Below are 17,921 nucleotides of genomic sequence, written 5' to 3'. Positions count from 1 at the left end.
CGACCGCTTTACCTCTCAGCCCGTCTCAATCGCAGATCACGAGGAAGTTGCAAAAAAAAGGATAACTATTTGACCCTTGTTCGAAAACTACTTACTTTAAGTGTTTTGTACAAAAACTAATACTTCCTCCAATTTTAAATAATTGCTAAAAGTTGGTGTATATAGACATATTTTTACAATTATGGCAATTACTTTGAATCGGAGGGAGTAGCTATTTGTGCAAAAGGTGCACATAGGTCACCTAGTGCTGGTAGGCCGGGTTGGTCTACGGCATCAGGACGCCACAACGGTGAACTAGGCTGCATGGCACACCGCCGAACCGTCGATGTACCCGATAAGGAATTAAGGAGTGACTATGAAGAAGTGGGCGACTTGGGCCCTCCAAAACAAGTAATTCTCACTTGTTGTCTTGACGTTGATCGTTGCGGCGAGATTCATGATCAACGATGTCGCCTTGCTGAAGATCAAAGAACATTGACGGTGTGAAGGGGGTCGTAGCCGCGGAGGTTGAGGCCGATGATGAAGAGGACTATCTGACCATCACAAGAGTGGTGGTGGCAGTGGAAGAAGTGATGTCGAGGAATTAGGTCAAGAGGCTAGCTCTGATACCATCTAGAGAGAGAGAGAGAGAGAGAGAGAGAGAGAGAGAGAGAGAGAGAGAGAGAGAGGTGGACCGCTCGACACAAGAGGGTCGGCCTTTGGTTTCCCTTATATAGATCAAGTATTAGGGGGTAGGTACATTAGTTTCCTACAAATACACCATATGCAGGAACACATATTCTATCACGTGAAAGGCTGACAATGTACACTACCAGATCTAGGAAATTGAAACTTCCCTTACTTAAGATCTTATATCATGTGCAAGTCCCAAGGTAGATCTGAAACCTCTTCCTGCGTGTTTGACATACGATTTCCGTGTATATGATAATGCACATCTTGTTACCGTGAGGTTTAAGTCACTCCTTTGAATACTTTGTCATTTTTGCGAGCTTTGGCCAAATTTTGATGATTTGTTTTTAAAAAATCACAATTTGATTTTTTTTGGGATAGAGATTTAAAAAGGCTTCTGCCGCGGCAAAACTCCACATTGGCAACTCGTTTTTTTAATTGAACCAAGCATGTTATAGTTAGATGCATTTTTTCGGAAGACGTGCACATTTTTTTTCTTGCCAAATCACCCATGACACCAACATGACAAGTGAAGCCATGACCTTTCTCGATTGTTTGTGCTTCTGAATCATCCCCCCCCCCCCCACACCATCACTCTTTGACGGAGCGCATTGGATGCCAACTACTTGGGTCAATATCTTGTAGCCCGAGCCAGTCCTTCATATTGGACCATAAACGAATGGTGAACCGGCACTTAAAGAGGACATGTAAGGCGGTCTCTTGCACTTGCATCTTGTTTTCACAAGTCTATTGGCTGTGGAAACTATGTTTTGGATTATCAACCAAAAAAAAGCTTGCATTTTGGTGGCGCCCGTGGTTTCCAAACCAAGGATGGCATGGAGGTATTAGCTTGTCCTAGAAATTGCATTATGTAAGCGGACTTAGGCGTTTAGCATCCATCATTGATAAGCTTCCAAGAAATTGTATCCGGAGTGTTGGCATCCATGTGAACCAACTGTAACATCTCCCATAGTTTGTATAATTGCACAATGTGCTCTAGAGAGAGCCCATAGTAAGTGTTGATTTGGGTAAACCAAAAACCAAAATCCATATTCCATAGCTTTGCTAACATTGCACTTCTGGTTCTTCGAGCATTTCAAAATAAGTTGGGCGATGTCTTAGGAAAATACAGATAAAGTGGGTAATTTTTTTTTTTTGGGAAAGATAAAGAGTAGTTTAGGAAACGACAGCAAGTCAGCAAGTAATAGTCGGTGGTTCCACACTTTGCTCACAGATCGCCTCATCCTTTACGTGTGTACACGCTTAAGCACTTTCTACTGCTTACGCCCGATGACGCGCGCCCTGGACGCAATCCCATCTGTACTTATCAAGCCTGCTGTCTTTTCGCCCGATCTTTACAGAACAATAATACGCGGGAAAAGCATGCCGCATTATGGCAACTTCTGGGGACAAAGAGAAACATCGGAACAAAGTAAAGCTGGCTATCAGGATAATGAAATGTCACGGCAGCATGATTTGAATAAAGTGAAGCTCTCACAGTGAGACCACATCACTTGTCATGGTTCCTCCTTGATCTCTCTACTACTGATAGTAAATACATGCACGAATGTATTGCTTATTTTGGCTTCTAATCACAGGGAAAATTAAACGGGGGATATACCCATATAGGGCGAGGTGTATGGCGCGCATATATGCATGTACGCGGAGAGTCTGTACATGTACGCTGTAATATATATCTGTCTGTACGGTGCTTATACTGACGGGATGATCGAATTTGGGGCGGGCGGATGAACGGGACACGCGCTGATCATGGAATCACATGATGGAGCAGGCGTAGTTGGGGTCCTCCTCGCAGACGATCTTGTAGCCGCCGCACGGGTACGCCGGCTGAGGGTACTGGGGGTACTGCGGGTAGATGTTGTACTGCGGCGGCGGGGCCACGGGCGCCGGCGCGGGAGCGGGCTCATCCTTGCAGGAGCAGCAGTGGCAGCCGCCGTGGCCGTGGTGGCAGCAGCAGTCGGACGGCCACATCGGGTACGGGTAGGGATATGGCCAGGGGTACGGCACCTCCACGACCTTGGTCGGCGCCGGTGGAGGTGGCTTCACCTCCGGCTCCGGCGGCGGGGGCGCGGGCTCCTCCTTCTTCGGCGGCTCAGGCTCGCATACGGGCTCCGGTGCCGGAGGCTCGGGCTCCACGACCGCGGGCGGCGGCGGCTGCTCGACGACCGGCTCAGGCGGCGGCGGCGCGGGTTCCTCCTTCTTTGGCGGCTCGGGCTCCGGCTCCGGCGGCGGGGGCGGCGGTGGCTCGACGATCTCGATCTGCTTGATGATCTTGCAGGCCTTGCAGCAGAGCTTGTCGGCGAGGCGGTCGGCGTCGAAGGGCCCCTTGACGATGACGATGTTGTTCTTCTCGTCGTACTCGATGTCGTCGATCACGAACTCGCCCTTCTCTGCACGCACGCACGCACGCATCATCCCCAAGAAAATTTCATCCGTTAACAACGAGCTCAAATCAAGCTAACACCGACACGGGATGGTCAAGGCTGGAGCAAGCACCGTACGTACCTCTGATCCTGTCGAGCACCCTCTCGATCTTGCGGTGGCAGCGGCTGCAGTCCAGGTCCACCTTGATTTTGATGGTCGGCATCTGCACTTACAAGCACACACCTCGCTCGTCAGAATTCTAGCTAGAAGAATTTCCCTACCCTTGTCTCGTTTCCTTTGAAGAAAGCAGAGCAGAGCTAGAGAATGAAGCAGAGCCGCATCAATTTTATGGGCGCGGAGCAGATAGGAGATCGACCAACTGGTGATTGCAACTGATTTGCGTCTACTAGCTACTACCATCTATTCGCTAGCAAGGAAAAGAATTGACAAGAAGATGAAGCAAAGGAGCAGTTCGAAGCGTAGAACACAATTGTTGATTGCAACCGATCTGCGACTACCATCTATTCGGCCAGGGAGAAATAATAATTGACAAGAGGAAGAAGAAGCAAAGGAGCAGTTTGAGGCGTAGAACACACTCAAAAAAGAAACACTAAACTAAATTAATTCGTGAAAGGGAAGGACACTTGTCCATCAAGAAGGCTCCCACAATCAAACCAATCAATCAACACGTAGTCCTAAATCAAATGTGTGTTGATGAAAGAGAGAGAGAGAGGGAAGGATGCACATCACCTTGGTTCAGCCCCAGCAATGCGAGAGGAGGAAGATGAACGGAGAAGGAAGCGCGGTGGCGTTGGAGTGAGGGGAACTAACAAGGGAGGGCGAGGGACGGTGCGGGGTAGGCAGAGCTATATAGCAAGCGTCATCTGCCTCGTGCTCGTCCCGAGGAGACTTGCCGATGGGGAAAAGGAGGAGGATGGAGCCAAGGTAGAAGAAACTAGAAGCTGGAAAGGCAACACAGCAGCAGCGGCGGCACACACCACCGGCCGTTCCCCTGCACACAACACTTGGCTTAGTTGGCTCGCACCGCCGACCGCACCCCGCGCCAAGCCGTCCTTCTCGTGGCTGTTATTCGGCGTTCTCCTCGAGGACAGGATGATCACTCTCTGCTTTTTCTATCTACAGCACGTAAGCACCACAGTAAATCCAATAGTAACTGATCTGACTGTGAGTCGGTGAGTGAGTGAGAGCCTCGCACTGTGAAGACGGCAAGTGGCGTTCTGGCATTCGCTAGAGAGGTACTCCTAGGCCTGAAACGGAAATCACCCAACCAATCCTCTGACTGTTGAAATAAGTGCAGAGACAGTCTGGTGATCTTTTGCTGTCAATGGTGACATGCTCTGAGCTCAGACAAAAACCCGGACCAGAAAGAGGATGACCAAACTAACCTGGCATGTAAAGGGGCTGTTAATTGTGGCCAAGGCTAATCAGACTAATCAGAACACTATGCAGTGGCATTGTTGGCCACTTGTGTTCTTCTCACGGATGGGCTGGGCTCCGGTCGCAGCAGCCGGCCCCAACGTACCCGTGCTCGCCTGCTCCGACAAGTGCCATGCCCACACACCTCGTGTGCTAGCACGTTCTCCGATCCATGGCGATAAACAAAAACGTAGCTGTGAAGTGCGGGTCCCCGAGATTAGAACTGCCCATCGAGCTATAGCGCCTAGCGGTCCATACGTGAGAATGTGAGATCGGCGGCACGAACTGATGGGCAGCTGCTGGCAATTACTGCTAGACTAGATAGAACATCATACGACACTTGATACGTACAGGAAGTCTTAATTGTATCTGTCATAGGTGACATTCATAAATCTCGGATCTTCGTTGCTGACCTGTTACCAGTTGGTGCGGCCAGAGAAAGGAAAGAAAGCTTTGTGCGGTGCCAAAGCCATCGAAGGCGACGGCGAGAGAATTTGCTAGAAACGTCATACAGCGCGTGAAAAAGCGAGCGAGGATCCGAGTGGAGAAGTACTAGCATCGCATTCGAAGAAAGAGATCCTTGGCCTTTCTTCATTTCTAGCCGAGAGGCCCTTCCGGCCGCGCCATTCCTCTGATCCTATCCGAGAGGGCGGCGAACGGAAGCTTTCGGCTGAGCATCTCATCTGATCCTAGCCGTGACCGTGAGGTTGTTGCTACGGAGGGTAGGAATGCGGGGAGGGTAGGAATGCGGCGGAGACGAATGCCGGGAGAGAGAAGGGATCCACCGGCACGACACAGCCACTACTAAACGTACTATACGTTCACCACTGCTAATAGGTACTCGTAGCACACCATTTGATGGGCCACGGTAGTGTACATAGCTGTGGTAGACTACGGATATATTTTTGAATATTTTTTGCTATTTCTTCTTTAAAAAAATGTGTTATATTTTTAATTTATTTGCTGATCTAGTCGCGACGAGGAGGCAGCGGGAGAAGAGGTGGTGGTCGGAGAGAAGGTGGTGGTCAAAGAGGAGGGGGGAGGGGCGCAGGGTGGTTGGGAAGGATGTTGTCGGCTGGAGATGAGGGAGGGAGAGGTGGAGGTGGAGGCAGATGTCACGGAGTATAAAAACTGAGAACATGTAGATGCAACGGGTCTACTCGGTTGATCTGCCGAGGCCCTCATATCTGATATATATAGAAGGTTACATGTGGAGTTCATATCGACTACGATGGTTCCTGTATACAGAACCTATATCTATCTCTAACACCCTCCTTTAATCACAACTTAGTCAAGTTGAGATTATGTCTAAATTCTAGAAAGGTTTTTACATGAAGTGGTTTAGTGAAACCATCTGCTACTTGGTCTTTAGAGGGAATAAAACGAATCTCCAACTGTTTCCTTCTAACCTTCTCTCTGACAAAATAAAAATATATCTCAATATGCTTGGCTCTTGCATGAAACACTGGATTTGCACACAGATACGTCGCTCCCAAATTGTCACACCAAACACAAGGTGCTTGAGGTAACTTGATGCCAAGTTCTGCAAGTAAAGACTGCATCCATGCCATCTCTACCGTGGCATCAGCCACAACTTTATATTCAGCCTCAGTACTTGACCTGGAAACAGTTGCTTGTTTCTTAGCACTCCAAGAGATCAAGTTTGGTCCATAAAACACAGCAAAATCTCCAGTTGAGCGACGATCATCAACACATCCAGCCAAGTCTGCATCAGAGAATGCACTCAACAGTGTAGAACCAGATCGCATAAAAGTCAGTCCCATATCCACTGTATCACTAATATACCTCAGTATTATTTTAGCAGCAGTCCAATAAACTGTAGTGGGCGCATGCAAGTATTGACAAATTTTATTAACTGCATATGCTATATGAGGCTGAGTGAGAGTAAGATATTGTAAATCACCAACCATACTCCTATGGCTTGTAGCATCCTCAGGCCCTAACAAATCCCCCTCATATGCAGTGATCTTCTCAGATGACGACAAAGGTGTAGAAACACCTGTACACGGTTTCATACCAGAGCGTTTCAGAACATCTTGAGCATACTTCGACTGATTGAGAAGCAAACCATCAGGAACACGATGAACTTCTATACCCAAAAAATAATGCAGATTACCAAGATCTTTCAATGCAAATTTCTTGCTGAGATCTTTCAACAATGCCTGAGTTACATGCTCGGAAGAGCTAGCTACTATGATGTCGTCGACATAAATAAGCATGTAGATGATGACATGATGCTTGCGATATATGAACAATGAGGTGTCAGACTTGGAAGCAACAAAACCAAGCTTGACAAGCTGAGAGCTCAATCGAGCATACCAAGCCCTAGGCGCCTGTTCAGGCCATATAACGCCTTTTCAAGTTTGCAAACTTAATTCTGCTTCCCCATGTCTTCATAACCAGGAGGCTGTCTCATATAGTCCTCTTCTTCGAGAACACCATGAAGAAACACGTTCTTGACATCCAACTATCGCAAACTCCATCCCCGTGAAACAGAAACAGCAAGAACTAGTCTGACAGTCGCAATTTTAACAACTGGACTAAAAGTATCCTCATAGTCAATGCCAAACCGCTGCTTGAAACCCTTTGCAACAAACTGAGCTTTATATCTATCAACAAAACCATCTGCCTTTTGCTTGATCTTGTATATCCATCTACAGTCAACAACATTAATACCTGCACGTGGAGGAACAAGCTTCCATGTTTTATTTCGCATGAGTGTATCATATTCTTCATACATAGCTTCCTTCCATTGCGGAACAACCAATGCATCTTGGACATTCTTGGGCTCATCAACTGTAGACAACAAACACCACGGAATAGTACCATTTGTGTGGTGCCAAAGCCATCGCAGACGACGGCGAGAGAATTTGCTAGAAACGTCATACAGCGCGTGAAAAAGCAAGCGAGGAGCGGAGTGGAGAAGTACTAGCATCGCATTCGAAGAAAGAGATCCTTGGCCTTTCTTCCTTTCTAGCCGAGAGGCCGTTCCGGCCGCGCTGTTCCTCTGATCCTATCCGAGAGGGCGGCGAACGGAATACCCCGTCGGCTTTCGGCTGAGCATCTCATCTGATCCTAGCCGTGACCGTGAGGTTGTTGCTATGGAGGGTAGGAATGCGGCGGAGACGAACGCGAGCGGGAACGGACGAAAGCCGGGAGAGAGAAGGGATCCACCGGCACGACACGACCACTACTAGATGTACTATGCGTTCAACACTGCTAATAGTTACCCGTAGCGTACCATTTGATGCGCCATGGGTAGTGTATATAGCCGTAGTACACTACAGATATATTTTTAAATATTTTTTGTGATATTTTCTAAAAAAACTATGTTATATTTTTATTTATTTTTGCTGGTCTAGTCGCTATTAACCCTAACGAGGAGGCAGCCGGAGAAGAGGCGATGGTCGGAGAGAAGGTGGTGGTCGGAGAGGAGGGAGGGAAGGGCGCAGCGCGGCGGTTGGGGAGGATGTTGTCGGCCGGAGATGAGGGAGGGAGGGCTGGAGGTTGCCAGAGGTATAGGTGGAGGGAGATGTCGCGGAGCTCCTCTATGCAAGGCGCGTGGAGCCGGAGGTCACCAAAGTTCGTGGCAGGGCGCATGGAGGCGGACGTTGCTAGAGGTCGGGGCAGGGCGCCTGCAGGCGGATGGAGGCCACCGTAAAGGTGTTGGAGATATGCCCAAGAGGCAATAATAAAATGGTTATTATAATATATCTTTGTGTTTATGATAATGTTTACATACCATGCTATAATTGTATTAACCGAAACATTGATACATGTGTGTTATGTGAACAACAAGGAGTCCCTAATAAGCCTCTTGTATAACTAGCTTGTTGATTAATAGATGATCATAGTTTCATGATCATGAACATTGGATGTTATTAATAACAAGGTTATGTCATTATGTGAATGATGTAATGGACACACCCAATTAAGCGTAGCATAAGATCACGTCATTAAGTTATTTGCTATAACCTTTTCGATACATAGTTACCTAGTCCTTTTGACCATGAGATCATGTAAAGCACTTATACCGGAAAGGTACTTTGATTACATCAAACGCCACTGCGTAAATGGGTGGTTATAAAGGTGTGATTAAGTATTCGGAAAGTATGAGTTGAGGCATATGGATCAACAGTGGGATTTGTCCATCCCGATGACGGATAGATATACTTTGGGCCCTCTCGGTGGAATGTCGTCTAAATAGCTTGCAAGCATATGAATGGTTCATAAGAGACCACATACCACGGTACGAGTAAAGAGTACTTGTCGGGAGATGAGGTTGAACAAGGTATAGAGATACCGATGATCAAACCTCGGACAAGTAAAATATCGCGTGACAAAGGGAATTGGTATCGTATGTGAATGGTTCATTCGATCACTAAGTCATCGTTGAATATGTGGGAGCCATTATGGATCTCCAGATCCCGCTATTGGTTATTGGTAGGAGATAGGTCTCAACCATGTCTACATAGTTCGCGAACCGTAGGGTGACACACTTAAGGTTTGATGTCGTTTAAGTAGATATGGAATAAGGAATGGAGTTCGAAGTTTTGTTCGGAGTCTCGGATGGGATCCAGGACATCACGAGGAGGTCCGGAATGGTCCGGAGAATAAGATTCATATATAGGAAGTCATATTCCAAGTTTGGAAATGATCCGGTGCATTTATGGCAGGTTCTAGAAAGTTCTAGAAAAGTCTAGAAGAAATCACCATGGAAAGTGGAGTCCCGGAGGGACTCCACCTTGCATGGCCAGCCAAACCCTAAAGAGTGGAGTCCCAGGTGGACTCCACCATAGGTGGCCGGCCACCCCACCCAAAGGAAAGGTGGGAGTCCCACCTTGGGTAGGACTCCCTCCTTGAGTAGGTTTCCCACCTATGGGAGGTTTTGTTGTTGGGGTCTTATTCGAAGACTTAGACTACAACTCTTGGGGATTTCCACCTATATAATGAGGAGAAGAGGGAGGGGGCAGCCACTCTTGGCCGCACCACCTAGGGCTGCCCTTGGCCGGCGCCCTAGCCACCCCCTCTCCCAAACCCTAGCCGCTCCTCCTCCACCACTTCTCCCGCATACGCTTAGGCGAAGCCCTGCCGGAGTTCTCCACCACCACCGCCACCACGCCGTTGTGCTGTCGGGATTCCGAGGAGGATCTACTACTTCCGCTGCCCGCTGGAACGGGGAGAAGAATGTCGTCTTCATCAACACCGAACGTGTGACCGAGTACGGAGGTGCTGCCCGATTGTGGCACCGTGATCAAGATCTTCTACGCGCTTTTGCAAGCGGCAAGTGATCGTCTACCGCAGCAACAAGAGCCTACTCTTGTAGGCTTTGGAAATCTTCAAGGGTGAGTCTTGATCATCCCCTCGTTGCTCCCGTCTTCTAGATTGCATCTTGGCTTGGATTGCGTTCTCGCGGTAGGAAATTTTTTGTTTTCTATGCAACGAATCCCTACAAAAGGAGGATGAGGAGGTAGATGAGTGTGAGCTCGGGTGGGAGAGATGGAGAAAGAAGAAATGTGTGGATGGAGAGAGAGTGTGTGTGTGAGGATAAGATATGTGCGCATGGAGAGAGGGAGAATTTTGTGAGGCAGGTGGCCAGTACAAAATTACCGGTGGCGCAAGTTTGGCTTTTTTCGAAAAAAATCAACGAAACCTAAATTTTTCAAAAATTCTATTTTTTATTTTATTTTGAGGATTCTAAACAATCGGTGAACAACAGTAGACCATTGAATTCGGATGTAATTTCTCTATAGATACGTTTACATATAATGATTTTCGTATGCAAAATCCAGAGTTGTTTTACCAAAACATGACGTGTTTTTACAAATTAAGTTGAAATTCATCTTTGTTATTTTTCCTAAAAAAACTATGTTACTTAACATAAATACATCTCAAATAAATTAAGATTTTGATTTTTCTACCATTTTCTTTTATTTCTTTTTAAAATTAAAAAGACGATCCACGAGTAAAAGAGGAGGGGGGACTAAACCGTGGCACACCACAGGTAGGTGACCCAAATTTCAAATTTCAAATTTTCCTCTTAGGCGTCTAGATCTGCCAACCCAGTCTAGCCCAGCATAAGAAGTTTGGAAAACTATATTCCGCAGCCGGCTAATGCATCAACCGGTATGTGCTTTCTTGGCGTCACGTGTGTAGCCACCGCTCCATTGCAGTTGGCCGTTGTCCACCTCCTCCGTGCATCCGGCCGCCGCTCCCTCCTATGTCTCTCTCATACGCGTGGCTCGGCGGTAGCTCCTCCTCCGTGTGAAGCCCTGCTACTAGAGGTCCTCGGCACGCGCATGGATGCCGCCGTGGACCTACAAGTGCATTGTCTGCAACTTCTCCGCGAGCTGTGGCCACCGCTTCTAATTGTCCTCCCCGCGTGCTCCGCCATCATCTCCTTCATGGTGTCCTCCGCTCGCTGGTCGGAGCCTCTGGCGGGAACAAATACTCCGTGTGGACGCCATGGTTGAGATCGGCGTGGACATTGTCACCCTCCCATGGTCAGGTTGATCGAGACCTCGATGGATTCACCCGATCTGGCCCCAACGACCTCGGGTATGGCAGATTCTCGTTGGCAAGCTCGAATCACGTCTCCATGGTCAACCAGTGGTTGGGGAAGGTCGATTTTTGGGGGTTTTCAAACGATGATGCACACAGAGTTGCGTTTTGGTACATCCATCCATCGTTATTGGTGCATTAGTACGGACAAATAGCTACAATAAATTTTGTGCATATGATACATAGATATTGCACCAACGTTACATACATGTTTCTATATTGTTGGATAGTTTAGGAAAAAATATTGGATATACTGCATAGAAATGTTGAAAACGATGCAACACTTTTGAAAATGTTAGATACGTGGAGGAAAATGTTACATTCAAAGTTACTTTGTACCACTTGCTAGATTTTTTTGCACCATAATTTCACGATTTTAACAGACTATAGAAAAAAAATTGAGGACAAATATTACATACTCGAATAAGAATGATGCATACGAATCATTTTTGTATCATGATCAAACGTACGGGAATCGCTCACTTAAATAGATGGGACGGTCCGAAAGGAGGCTGACGGGAGGCATTTTTACAGCCGGCTGATCTCTAGGGTTCGCCAAAAAGTTTACCTGTGGCTGTTTTTCTAGCAATGGGCAGTGCGCACACGTACCAAGTCGACGCAGCGGAACCCTTGCTACCTAGGCCCTGGCCGGCCGGCCACCGTCCTATCCTCAGTGGTTGCAAAGGCGCCCAGCAGAATATTCCGAGGTCCACTATATATGTGCAGGCTCAGCAAGTCCGGCCGCCGAACATGTACCCACAGTTGGGTTGCGCATCGATCTCGCCCATCCCCACGTACGTTCCACGGTGCTTTCAGGCTAGCTCAGCCAGCAGACGGTTGACGGCTCACCGGCCGGCCTCGTTGGCGCCACACACGCGATCCCAGTCAGGACGACCTAATCCTGTCCCTCGCCGCACAGTGCCTCGACCACCGAATCCATGGTTCCATGCACTATTAATCGCCTCTTGGTTATTTCCTGGGCCGGTCGATGTCGGCTCCAGAGATTAACCTGTGTACGTCGCATTCCGGATCGCCGCGAGCCGGGCATTCCGCGAGGAGAACGGACGGGTGGGGCGTCAGGGCGTGCGTGGCACGCCGCCAGTTCCTGCGTGCTCACCCAGTGTCGGTGGTCAGCTGCTGCTACCTGCAGGTACATTGGACTACATTATACTGTATTATACTGTAGAAGTTCGTAGGCGTGAGAAGGTGTGCGTGCGTACGTGTTGGTGTTGTGTACTGACAAGTGGTATATATACAGAGACTCGTGCGACGTACGCCAGCCGAAAGCGCGCCGCGTGCATGCTTCTACTGTATTTGAGTGAGATTGAGACCAAAGGAAGCCGATGTACATGGGGTGCCTGCTGGGATAGCTTTCTTGCCCATTTCCTTAAAGTCCTTTGTCTTGGTTCCAACAATTTCTTGTAAGGTTAGTTGGAGACTTGCCGCTACTGCCCTGTAATAGGGTACGTGTGAAGACTGAAGACAAGAAGGCGGCTTGCGTAGCCAACAGCAACAGGCAACTCACAATGCGCACATACAACTATATGAAATGTACTAACATTGTGGTACATATAGGAGACTAGCGGTGTCATATATTGACTAGCTATCGATCATGCAGTTGTTAGAAAGTGGTCAAGTACAAAACAAGCTTCCACTGTCGAACGGAACGGGTGGCTCATGATATTCAGGACTTCGAAAGCAGTGGTACTACTCCCAAGTACGGCAACTAACACTGATATAGGTACTATCTACAATTCCATGCCGATTAGCTGAGAATTATCGGTCGACTTCTAGACCGACGCAGCAAAGCGAAGTAGGTGCCCGATGCATCGACGCCACCGCCTTCCACTGAAGGAAACCATGGCATGGCGCACACACAAAGAAGGGAAGCGATACTCCCTTCTTAGCAGTACTCGTAGTAATTAGTAGCAGGATTAGACTGCTACTCCTAGTCCTGTAGGCACGGATTGGTTGCCATGCATTCAGCTAGCTGCTGACAGTGCAAGGAGCTGAATGGGACATGATGACAAACGCGGATAATTCCCCTCAGTCTTAAAGTGGCGGTGGTTGCAGCTGGACGTGATCCAGGCGTCACTATAGCCGTCTCCTTCTGGGATTTGGAGCTGGTGCGCGCAGTGCAGCGCAGGCCGATGGATTATCCAACCGTGCGCCGTACGTACACGGTAGGTAGGACGACGTGAGCACGGCGCACGCGCGCGAGAAGATCAATCAGAGAGATCACAGAAGCTTAGCGAAAACGCTAAATGTAATGCTAGTATAGACGTGTAGATTATTATCCTTTTCTTGCTAGAACTGGTGCGTGGAAGATCGATCTATAACCGAGGTTTCTAGAGGCCAGCAAGCCACCGGTTTGGACGTTTGGTCGCTGGGTCGAGAAGAACATTCATATATATGCCTTTCAGCCTGTGTGCGTGCGAGCCCGGCCAACATACATGACGATCGCGAACGAGGTTAGCTGTAAAGGGCTTTCTGTTTTTCTTCTCCTGCTGACTTAGCTAAGCTGATGTTTTCTTTCTCCGTTTCGTGTACGGTCGCATCAAAGATTATTACGGCCGGATGCTCCTGATCATCGGTCAGCATTGCGCGCGATCGCTTTCGTGCCGCGTCGGCCTGTGCTGTGGAGTATATTTTTTCCTGGAGCCGAGAGAATACTGGGAGGATCACACATGTCGGCATCCTAAGTTGAGTCCCTGCCGTGCTTTCGAGCTTTGCAGTTCAGAGTCAAATTCTGAACAGCGCGCATCATGTCTGAAGAGAAGATTGAGTCGTCAGACCGGCTTCATCAAGGCTAAAGCATCGCAACGAATTCCTTGTATCCAAAAAAAACTTTGAATTTGAATTGTTGGGACTTTCTCAAAGAGAAAAGTACCCTCCAAAAATTAGCGTATGCTGCTTAGTGTGGCGTGCACACGGTATTCTTTAGTAAAAGGCGAAAGAATAGTTCGCTTTGTGCTCACCACGCAGCTGCGTGATTTGATCAGCCGCGCCTCGGCTCCGTTTTATAGCCAGTTTGCCGCAGCGTCTTCCTTCGCCAGGCGGTGTGGGACTATTATTAGGACGGAAGCTCACCGCGTCAACTACGCCACAAGGATTCTGTCGGTTAGGCCAACCGGCCCAGTGCACGTACTCGTGGGTTCTGTTGGCCCGTGCGAGGACGAGAGAAAATCCCTGAGGCCTTGTTGCAGCTGTTTCCAAGGTATTTTTTGTTTGTTTGCGAAATGTTTCCAAGGTCGTTGAGGCCCAACACTATAGGAACGCCTTGTACACTTGCAGTAGTACGTGCTGCCCTAAAAAATATGCTGTACAAGTAAGTGACAATACTACTCCAACCTCGGCTCAAAAAAAGGTACTACTTCAAGCTGGTTGGTGGCATGTAGTATTTTTTAAGGTGATGATAGTCTAGTTTTTTTAAGGAAGATAATAGTCTAATTAAGTTGGTGCTGCCTTTACATGAGCTGGAATGAAGGTGTCATTGCTGAAAGATGTACGTGGGGATGATCCATGCTTTTGGCGACTGCAAGCACCTATTGTTTGTTAATCTTGCAAGATTAACACGATGCGGACACTTGTTAAGCTCGTGCATTGCTCTCAAGGCGCAATTCTTGCAGAATACTAGTGAATGATTTAGTAGTGAAGAACATGAAAGAATTGCCCAGATGTGCGCATATGATGACAGGTTCATCAGAGTAGGGCTCGCTACCTTTGCTTGTAATTTGGATCTGGGCATGCATTCTGCTGAGCTCACATCTTGCATTTTGAATTGACCCTAGCTCGGATTGCCACACCACTAACGAACGTTTAAACCACTTCAACGATAGGTTCTAGCGCTAGAAGGTTCGGCTACAGGTAGATGCCTCAACGCTCATACTTCTATTTGTCTTATCAAATGTTTTCACATGTCACAAATATGTCATTTTGGTTGAGTCTATTTTTGTCGTTCCTTCGCATGTTTCTCAACCACATATAACCATATGCTTAGTGCAAGTGTTATGTTTTGATTTATGCTATGCTCTCCTGCTCATGTTTTGCGTTCTAAATGATACTATAGAAGAAGTTCTGCAATCGTCTCAACTCCTCGCTCTTCTCCAATTTTCTTCCAAGCTCCAAGGATCGAAAAATAACCTATCGAGTCGCTCCAAGGCGACTTTGGGGGTCCCCCTCTCCTTGCCGGCACCGAAATAACCCCGGTCTACACTGCCTCATTTACCCTACCGCCGCCGGAGGAGGACTCCGGCTGACGGCGGAGGTAGGGTGCCCTTTTCCAGTCGTTTCTTCCTCTTCCCTAGCATTCTCAACCACGGCCGCCGCCTTTTCGTTCTAGAGGTTCAGTAGTTCGCCACACCGCCAAGGCTTCCAACATCAAGCTCGTCGGGATCATCACATGCCAACTCGATCCGGGAAGGCCTTCCTAGGATCTCAAGAGCCTCCAACGAATTGTAACTTGGTCTTTCGGTGATCTCAGCATGAACTTCATGCTAATCGACGCACTGAACTCAGTCTTGGTGACTCAAAGTTATCTTCAGTTGGTTCTTCTCGATCACAATATAGTATATCTCGAATTCAATGATGTCGATGCATATATTAATTTTGATGAAATTCATCTGATTCTATCCATTATCTACCATGCATCAGATACAGAATGCCTCTTTTATATAACTTCTTGATACCTTTGGACCACACGAGTTGTCATTCATTGCAAATTCTTAGTGCTTATCTCTATCTTAATGGCGTTCATTCTCGAATCCATCTAATATTCTTCATTCCCTATACATTGGTCGGGTCAATGTGTACCGCGCGTCATACACCCTGCGTGGTTCGGGCCAACCCAGTTCGGTGGTGGCTGTCTTTTTTGAATCATTTTTCATTTTTTGTTCACTTTTTATCTTTTAAGATTAAAAAATGTGTACCTTTTTAAATTGTTCAAATTTTAAATTGTTCAAATTTAAAAATATTCATATTCTAAAAATGAAAACTATACATTTTTAAAATTCAAAAATCAAATTTTGAAAAATATTTAGATTAAAAAATAATTATTTTGTAAAACATATACAAAATCTTATAAAATAAAATAAAAATAATTAGATTAAAAAAAAGGTTTACAAATATTCAGCTTTTGAAATAACAAAAAAAAAGGTAAAAAAAAAATTAGAAGAGACAAGGCATCGTGGGCTGGCCGAAAGGAGGGGTGTGTGGCATAGAGTAAGCGCCGCACAGATTGGTGTATAGCACCTCCCCCTTTTGTTTCCCAATATAAAGTAGCATGATTGTTGGTAAAATAAGGCCCATGAAGAGATTGCTGAAGAAGTGAAAGATAGTCCCGCTGCCTTATCTCATGGGCCTAATTCTCACAACACCAGTTCAACATGAACTGAACATGCAGTTTGGAGATTCTCAAAAAAAAAATGCAGCTTGGTACAGATTGTAAAAACAAAAGAAGTAAATATTGATATTTTTCCCCGCTTGTGCATCAGGCTAGCTATGAGCACTACAGCAACGTGATCTTGATTCTATCCCGGAACGATGCTTTGTCTGTGGTCAGTAAATCGGCACTTGGACGATGTAACAGGTCGTTGTCACCCGCAGTTTTGACCTCCTCCTGCAGATCGCGGAAAGAAACGGCCGGAGATCGAGGTTCGTGCCCGCCACCATCCATCCGACGGCGACACGGTGAACCCTAGCTGCTTGGCTCGCTCGCGCAAGAGGAACGCCGGAGGAGAAAGGGCTGGTTGGCGACAGCGGTGGCCGGTAGACGGGGAGAGCAACGCGCGCGTAGGCAGCGACCTGACCTGACATATCCCCGGCCTGCACTCTACGGGTGGCTGGGCGCGCCCCGGCCGGATTTGATTTGACGAAACGCACAGATTCCTCCCGTCCTCCATCGGTGGAGGGACCTGCAAAAGCGAAATGGCGGAGCCAAAAAGGGGCGGCGCGTCCGCGACTCGCCGGGGTCAGCGCTCGCTGCTGCTCCTCCTACTACAGTCCTCTACTCTTCCGTGCTGTGAGGCGAGCACGGAAAGCTATGCTAGCACGTACCGCTGCCTTTGGCCTACACGTACGTGGTACGAATTAGCAGGACCGAAATGGGTTAGGCCCTAGTCTAGATGCCTTTGCGATCGGCTGCTCACGCAGAGCTCAACCTGCACACATCACGCACGCATAGTGATACGGGCACTACGCAGGGCTAGGCGCTGCCGCCGGCCCTCGTCCACCGGTGGTGTGGGCAATCCTAATTCCTAAGCTAAAAAGGCTCTTCCACTATAACCGCGTGCATTACACGCGGCGGCGCGCGCTAATCGGGGGCTAAACCCGTGGCCTCCGGCCGACGTGGAGCCCCGGTGGCACAGGGTGCTCAGCCCCGTGGCGGCGTCGCGTGTGCCGTTGCGGCTACGGCCGATCGTAGTCAGACGTTGCGAGTAGCGGCGGCGATCTGTCGCTACTGTGCCCGCTCGATCCCACTGCGCCAACGGACGCGCACCGCGAGCGGCACGCGTGCGTGCGACTTGTTTGCAAAGGAGCTTCGATTCCATGCGCGCCAATATGCATGCGCACCACCGATGCGATCGTGGGTTTACTGTTGGAGAGGCGCCATCGAACATACTACATGCGGTGCGAGGCGTACGTACGTGGAAGGCTTGGCAAACAAGAACCAAGCAGCAACGCATTCCACTTTGCCACAGTCCGCGTCCCAAGGTCTAGTCCCTTGCATGCACGATCACGATCGGCTCGTGCTGCTCCATTTCATTTCGAAAAGAAACCAACGAGTTTTCACAGCAGCCCTAGCAAACGATAGCAACAACAAATCAGACTTAAGATCTTGAAATAGTACT

General features: G+C 48.1%; 1 protein-coding gene and 1 non-coding gene across 2 annotated transcripts; both read right to left on the bottom strand.

The window, feature by feature from the left end:
• Positions 1-2,093: 2,093 nt before the first annotated feature.
• Positions 2,094-4,028, bottom strand: LOC124680649 (protein PYRICULARIA ORYZAE RESISTANCE 21-like). Its single transcript, XM_047215714.1, has 3 exons — positions 3,805-4,028; positions 3,196-3,277; positions 2,094-3,080 (listed from the first exon to the last, which is right to left on the bottom strand). Exons 2-3 carry the CDS (start codon positions 3,275-3,277, stop codon positions 2,446-2,448), a joined length of 717 nt encoding a protein of 238 aa, XP_047071670.1. The 5' UTR covers positions 3,805-4,028; the 3' UTR covers positions 2,094-2,445.
• Positions 4,029-13,941: 9,913 nt separating this feature from the next.
• On the bottom strand, positions 13,942-14,060 carry LOC124680651. The gene has a single exon (XR_006995546.1). It is a non-coding gene; the product is annotated as a U5 spliceosomal RNA (small nuclear RNA).
• Positions 14,061-17,921: the final 3,861 nt, after the last annotated feature.

The sequence above is a fragment of the Lolium rigidum genome, unplaced genomic scaffold (genome assembly GCF_022539505.1).
Source record: "Lolium rigidum isolate FL_2022 unplaced genomic scaffold, APGP_CSIRO_Lrig_0.1 contig_23977_1, whole genome shotgun sequence".
Taxonomy (NCBI): Eukaryota; Viridiplantae; Streptophyta; class Magnoliopsida; order Poales; family Poaceae; genus Lolium; species Lolium rigidum.
This window is presented reverse-complemented; position numbering and strand designations above follow the sequence as displayed.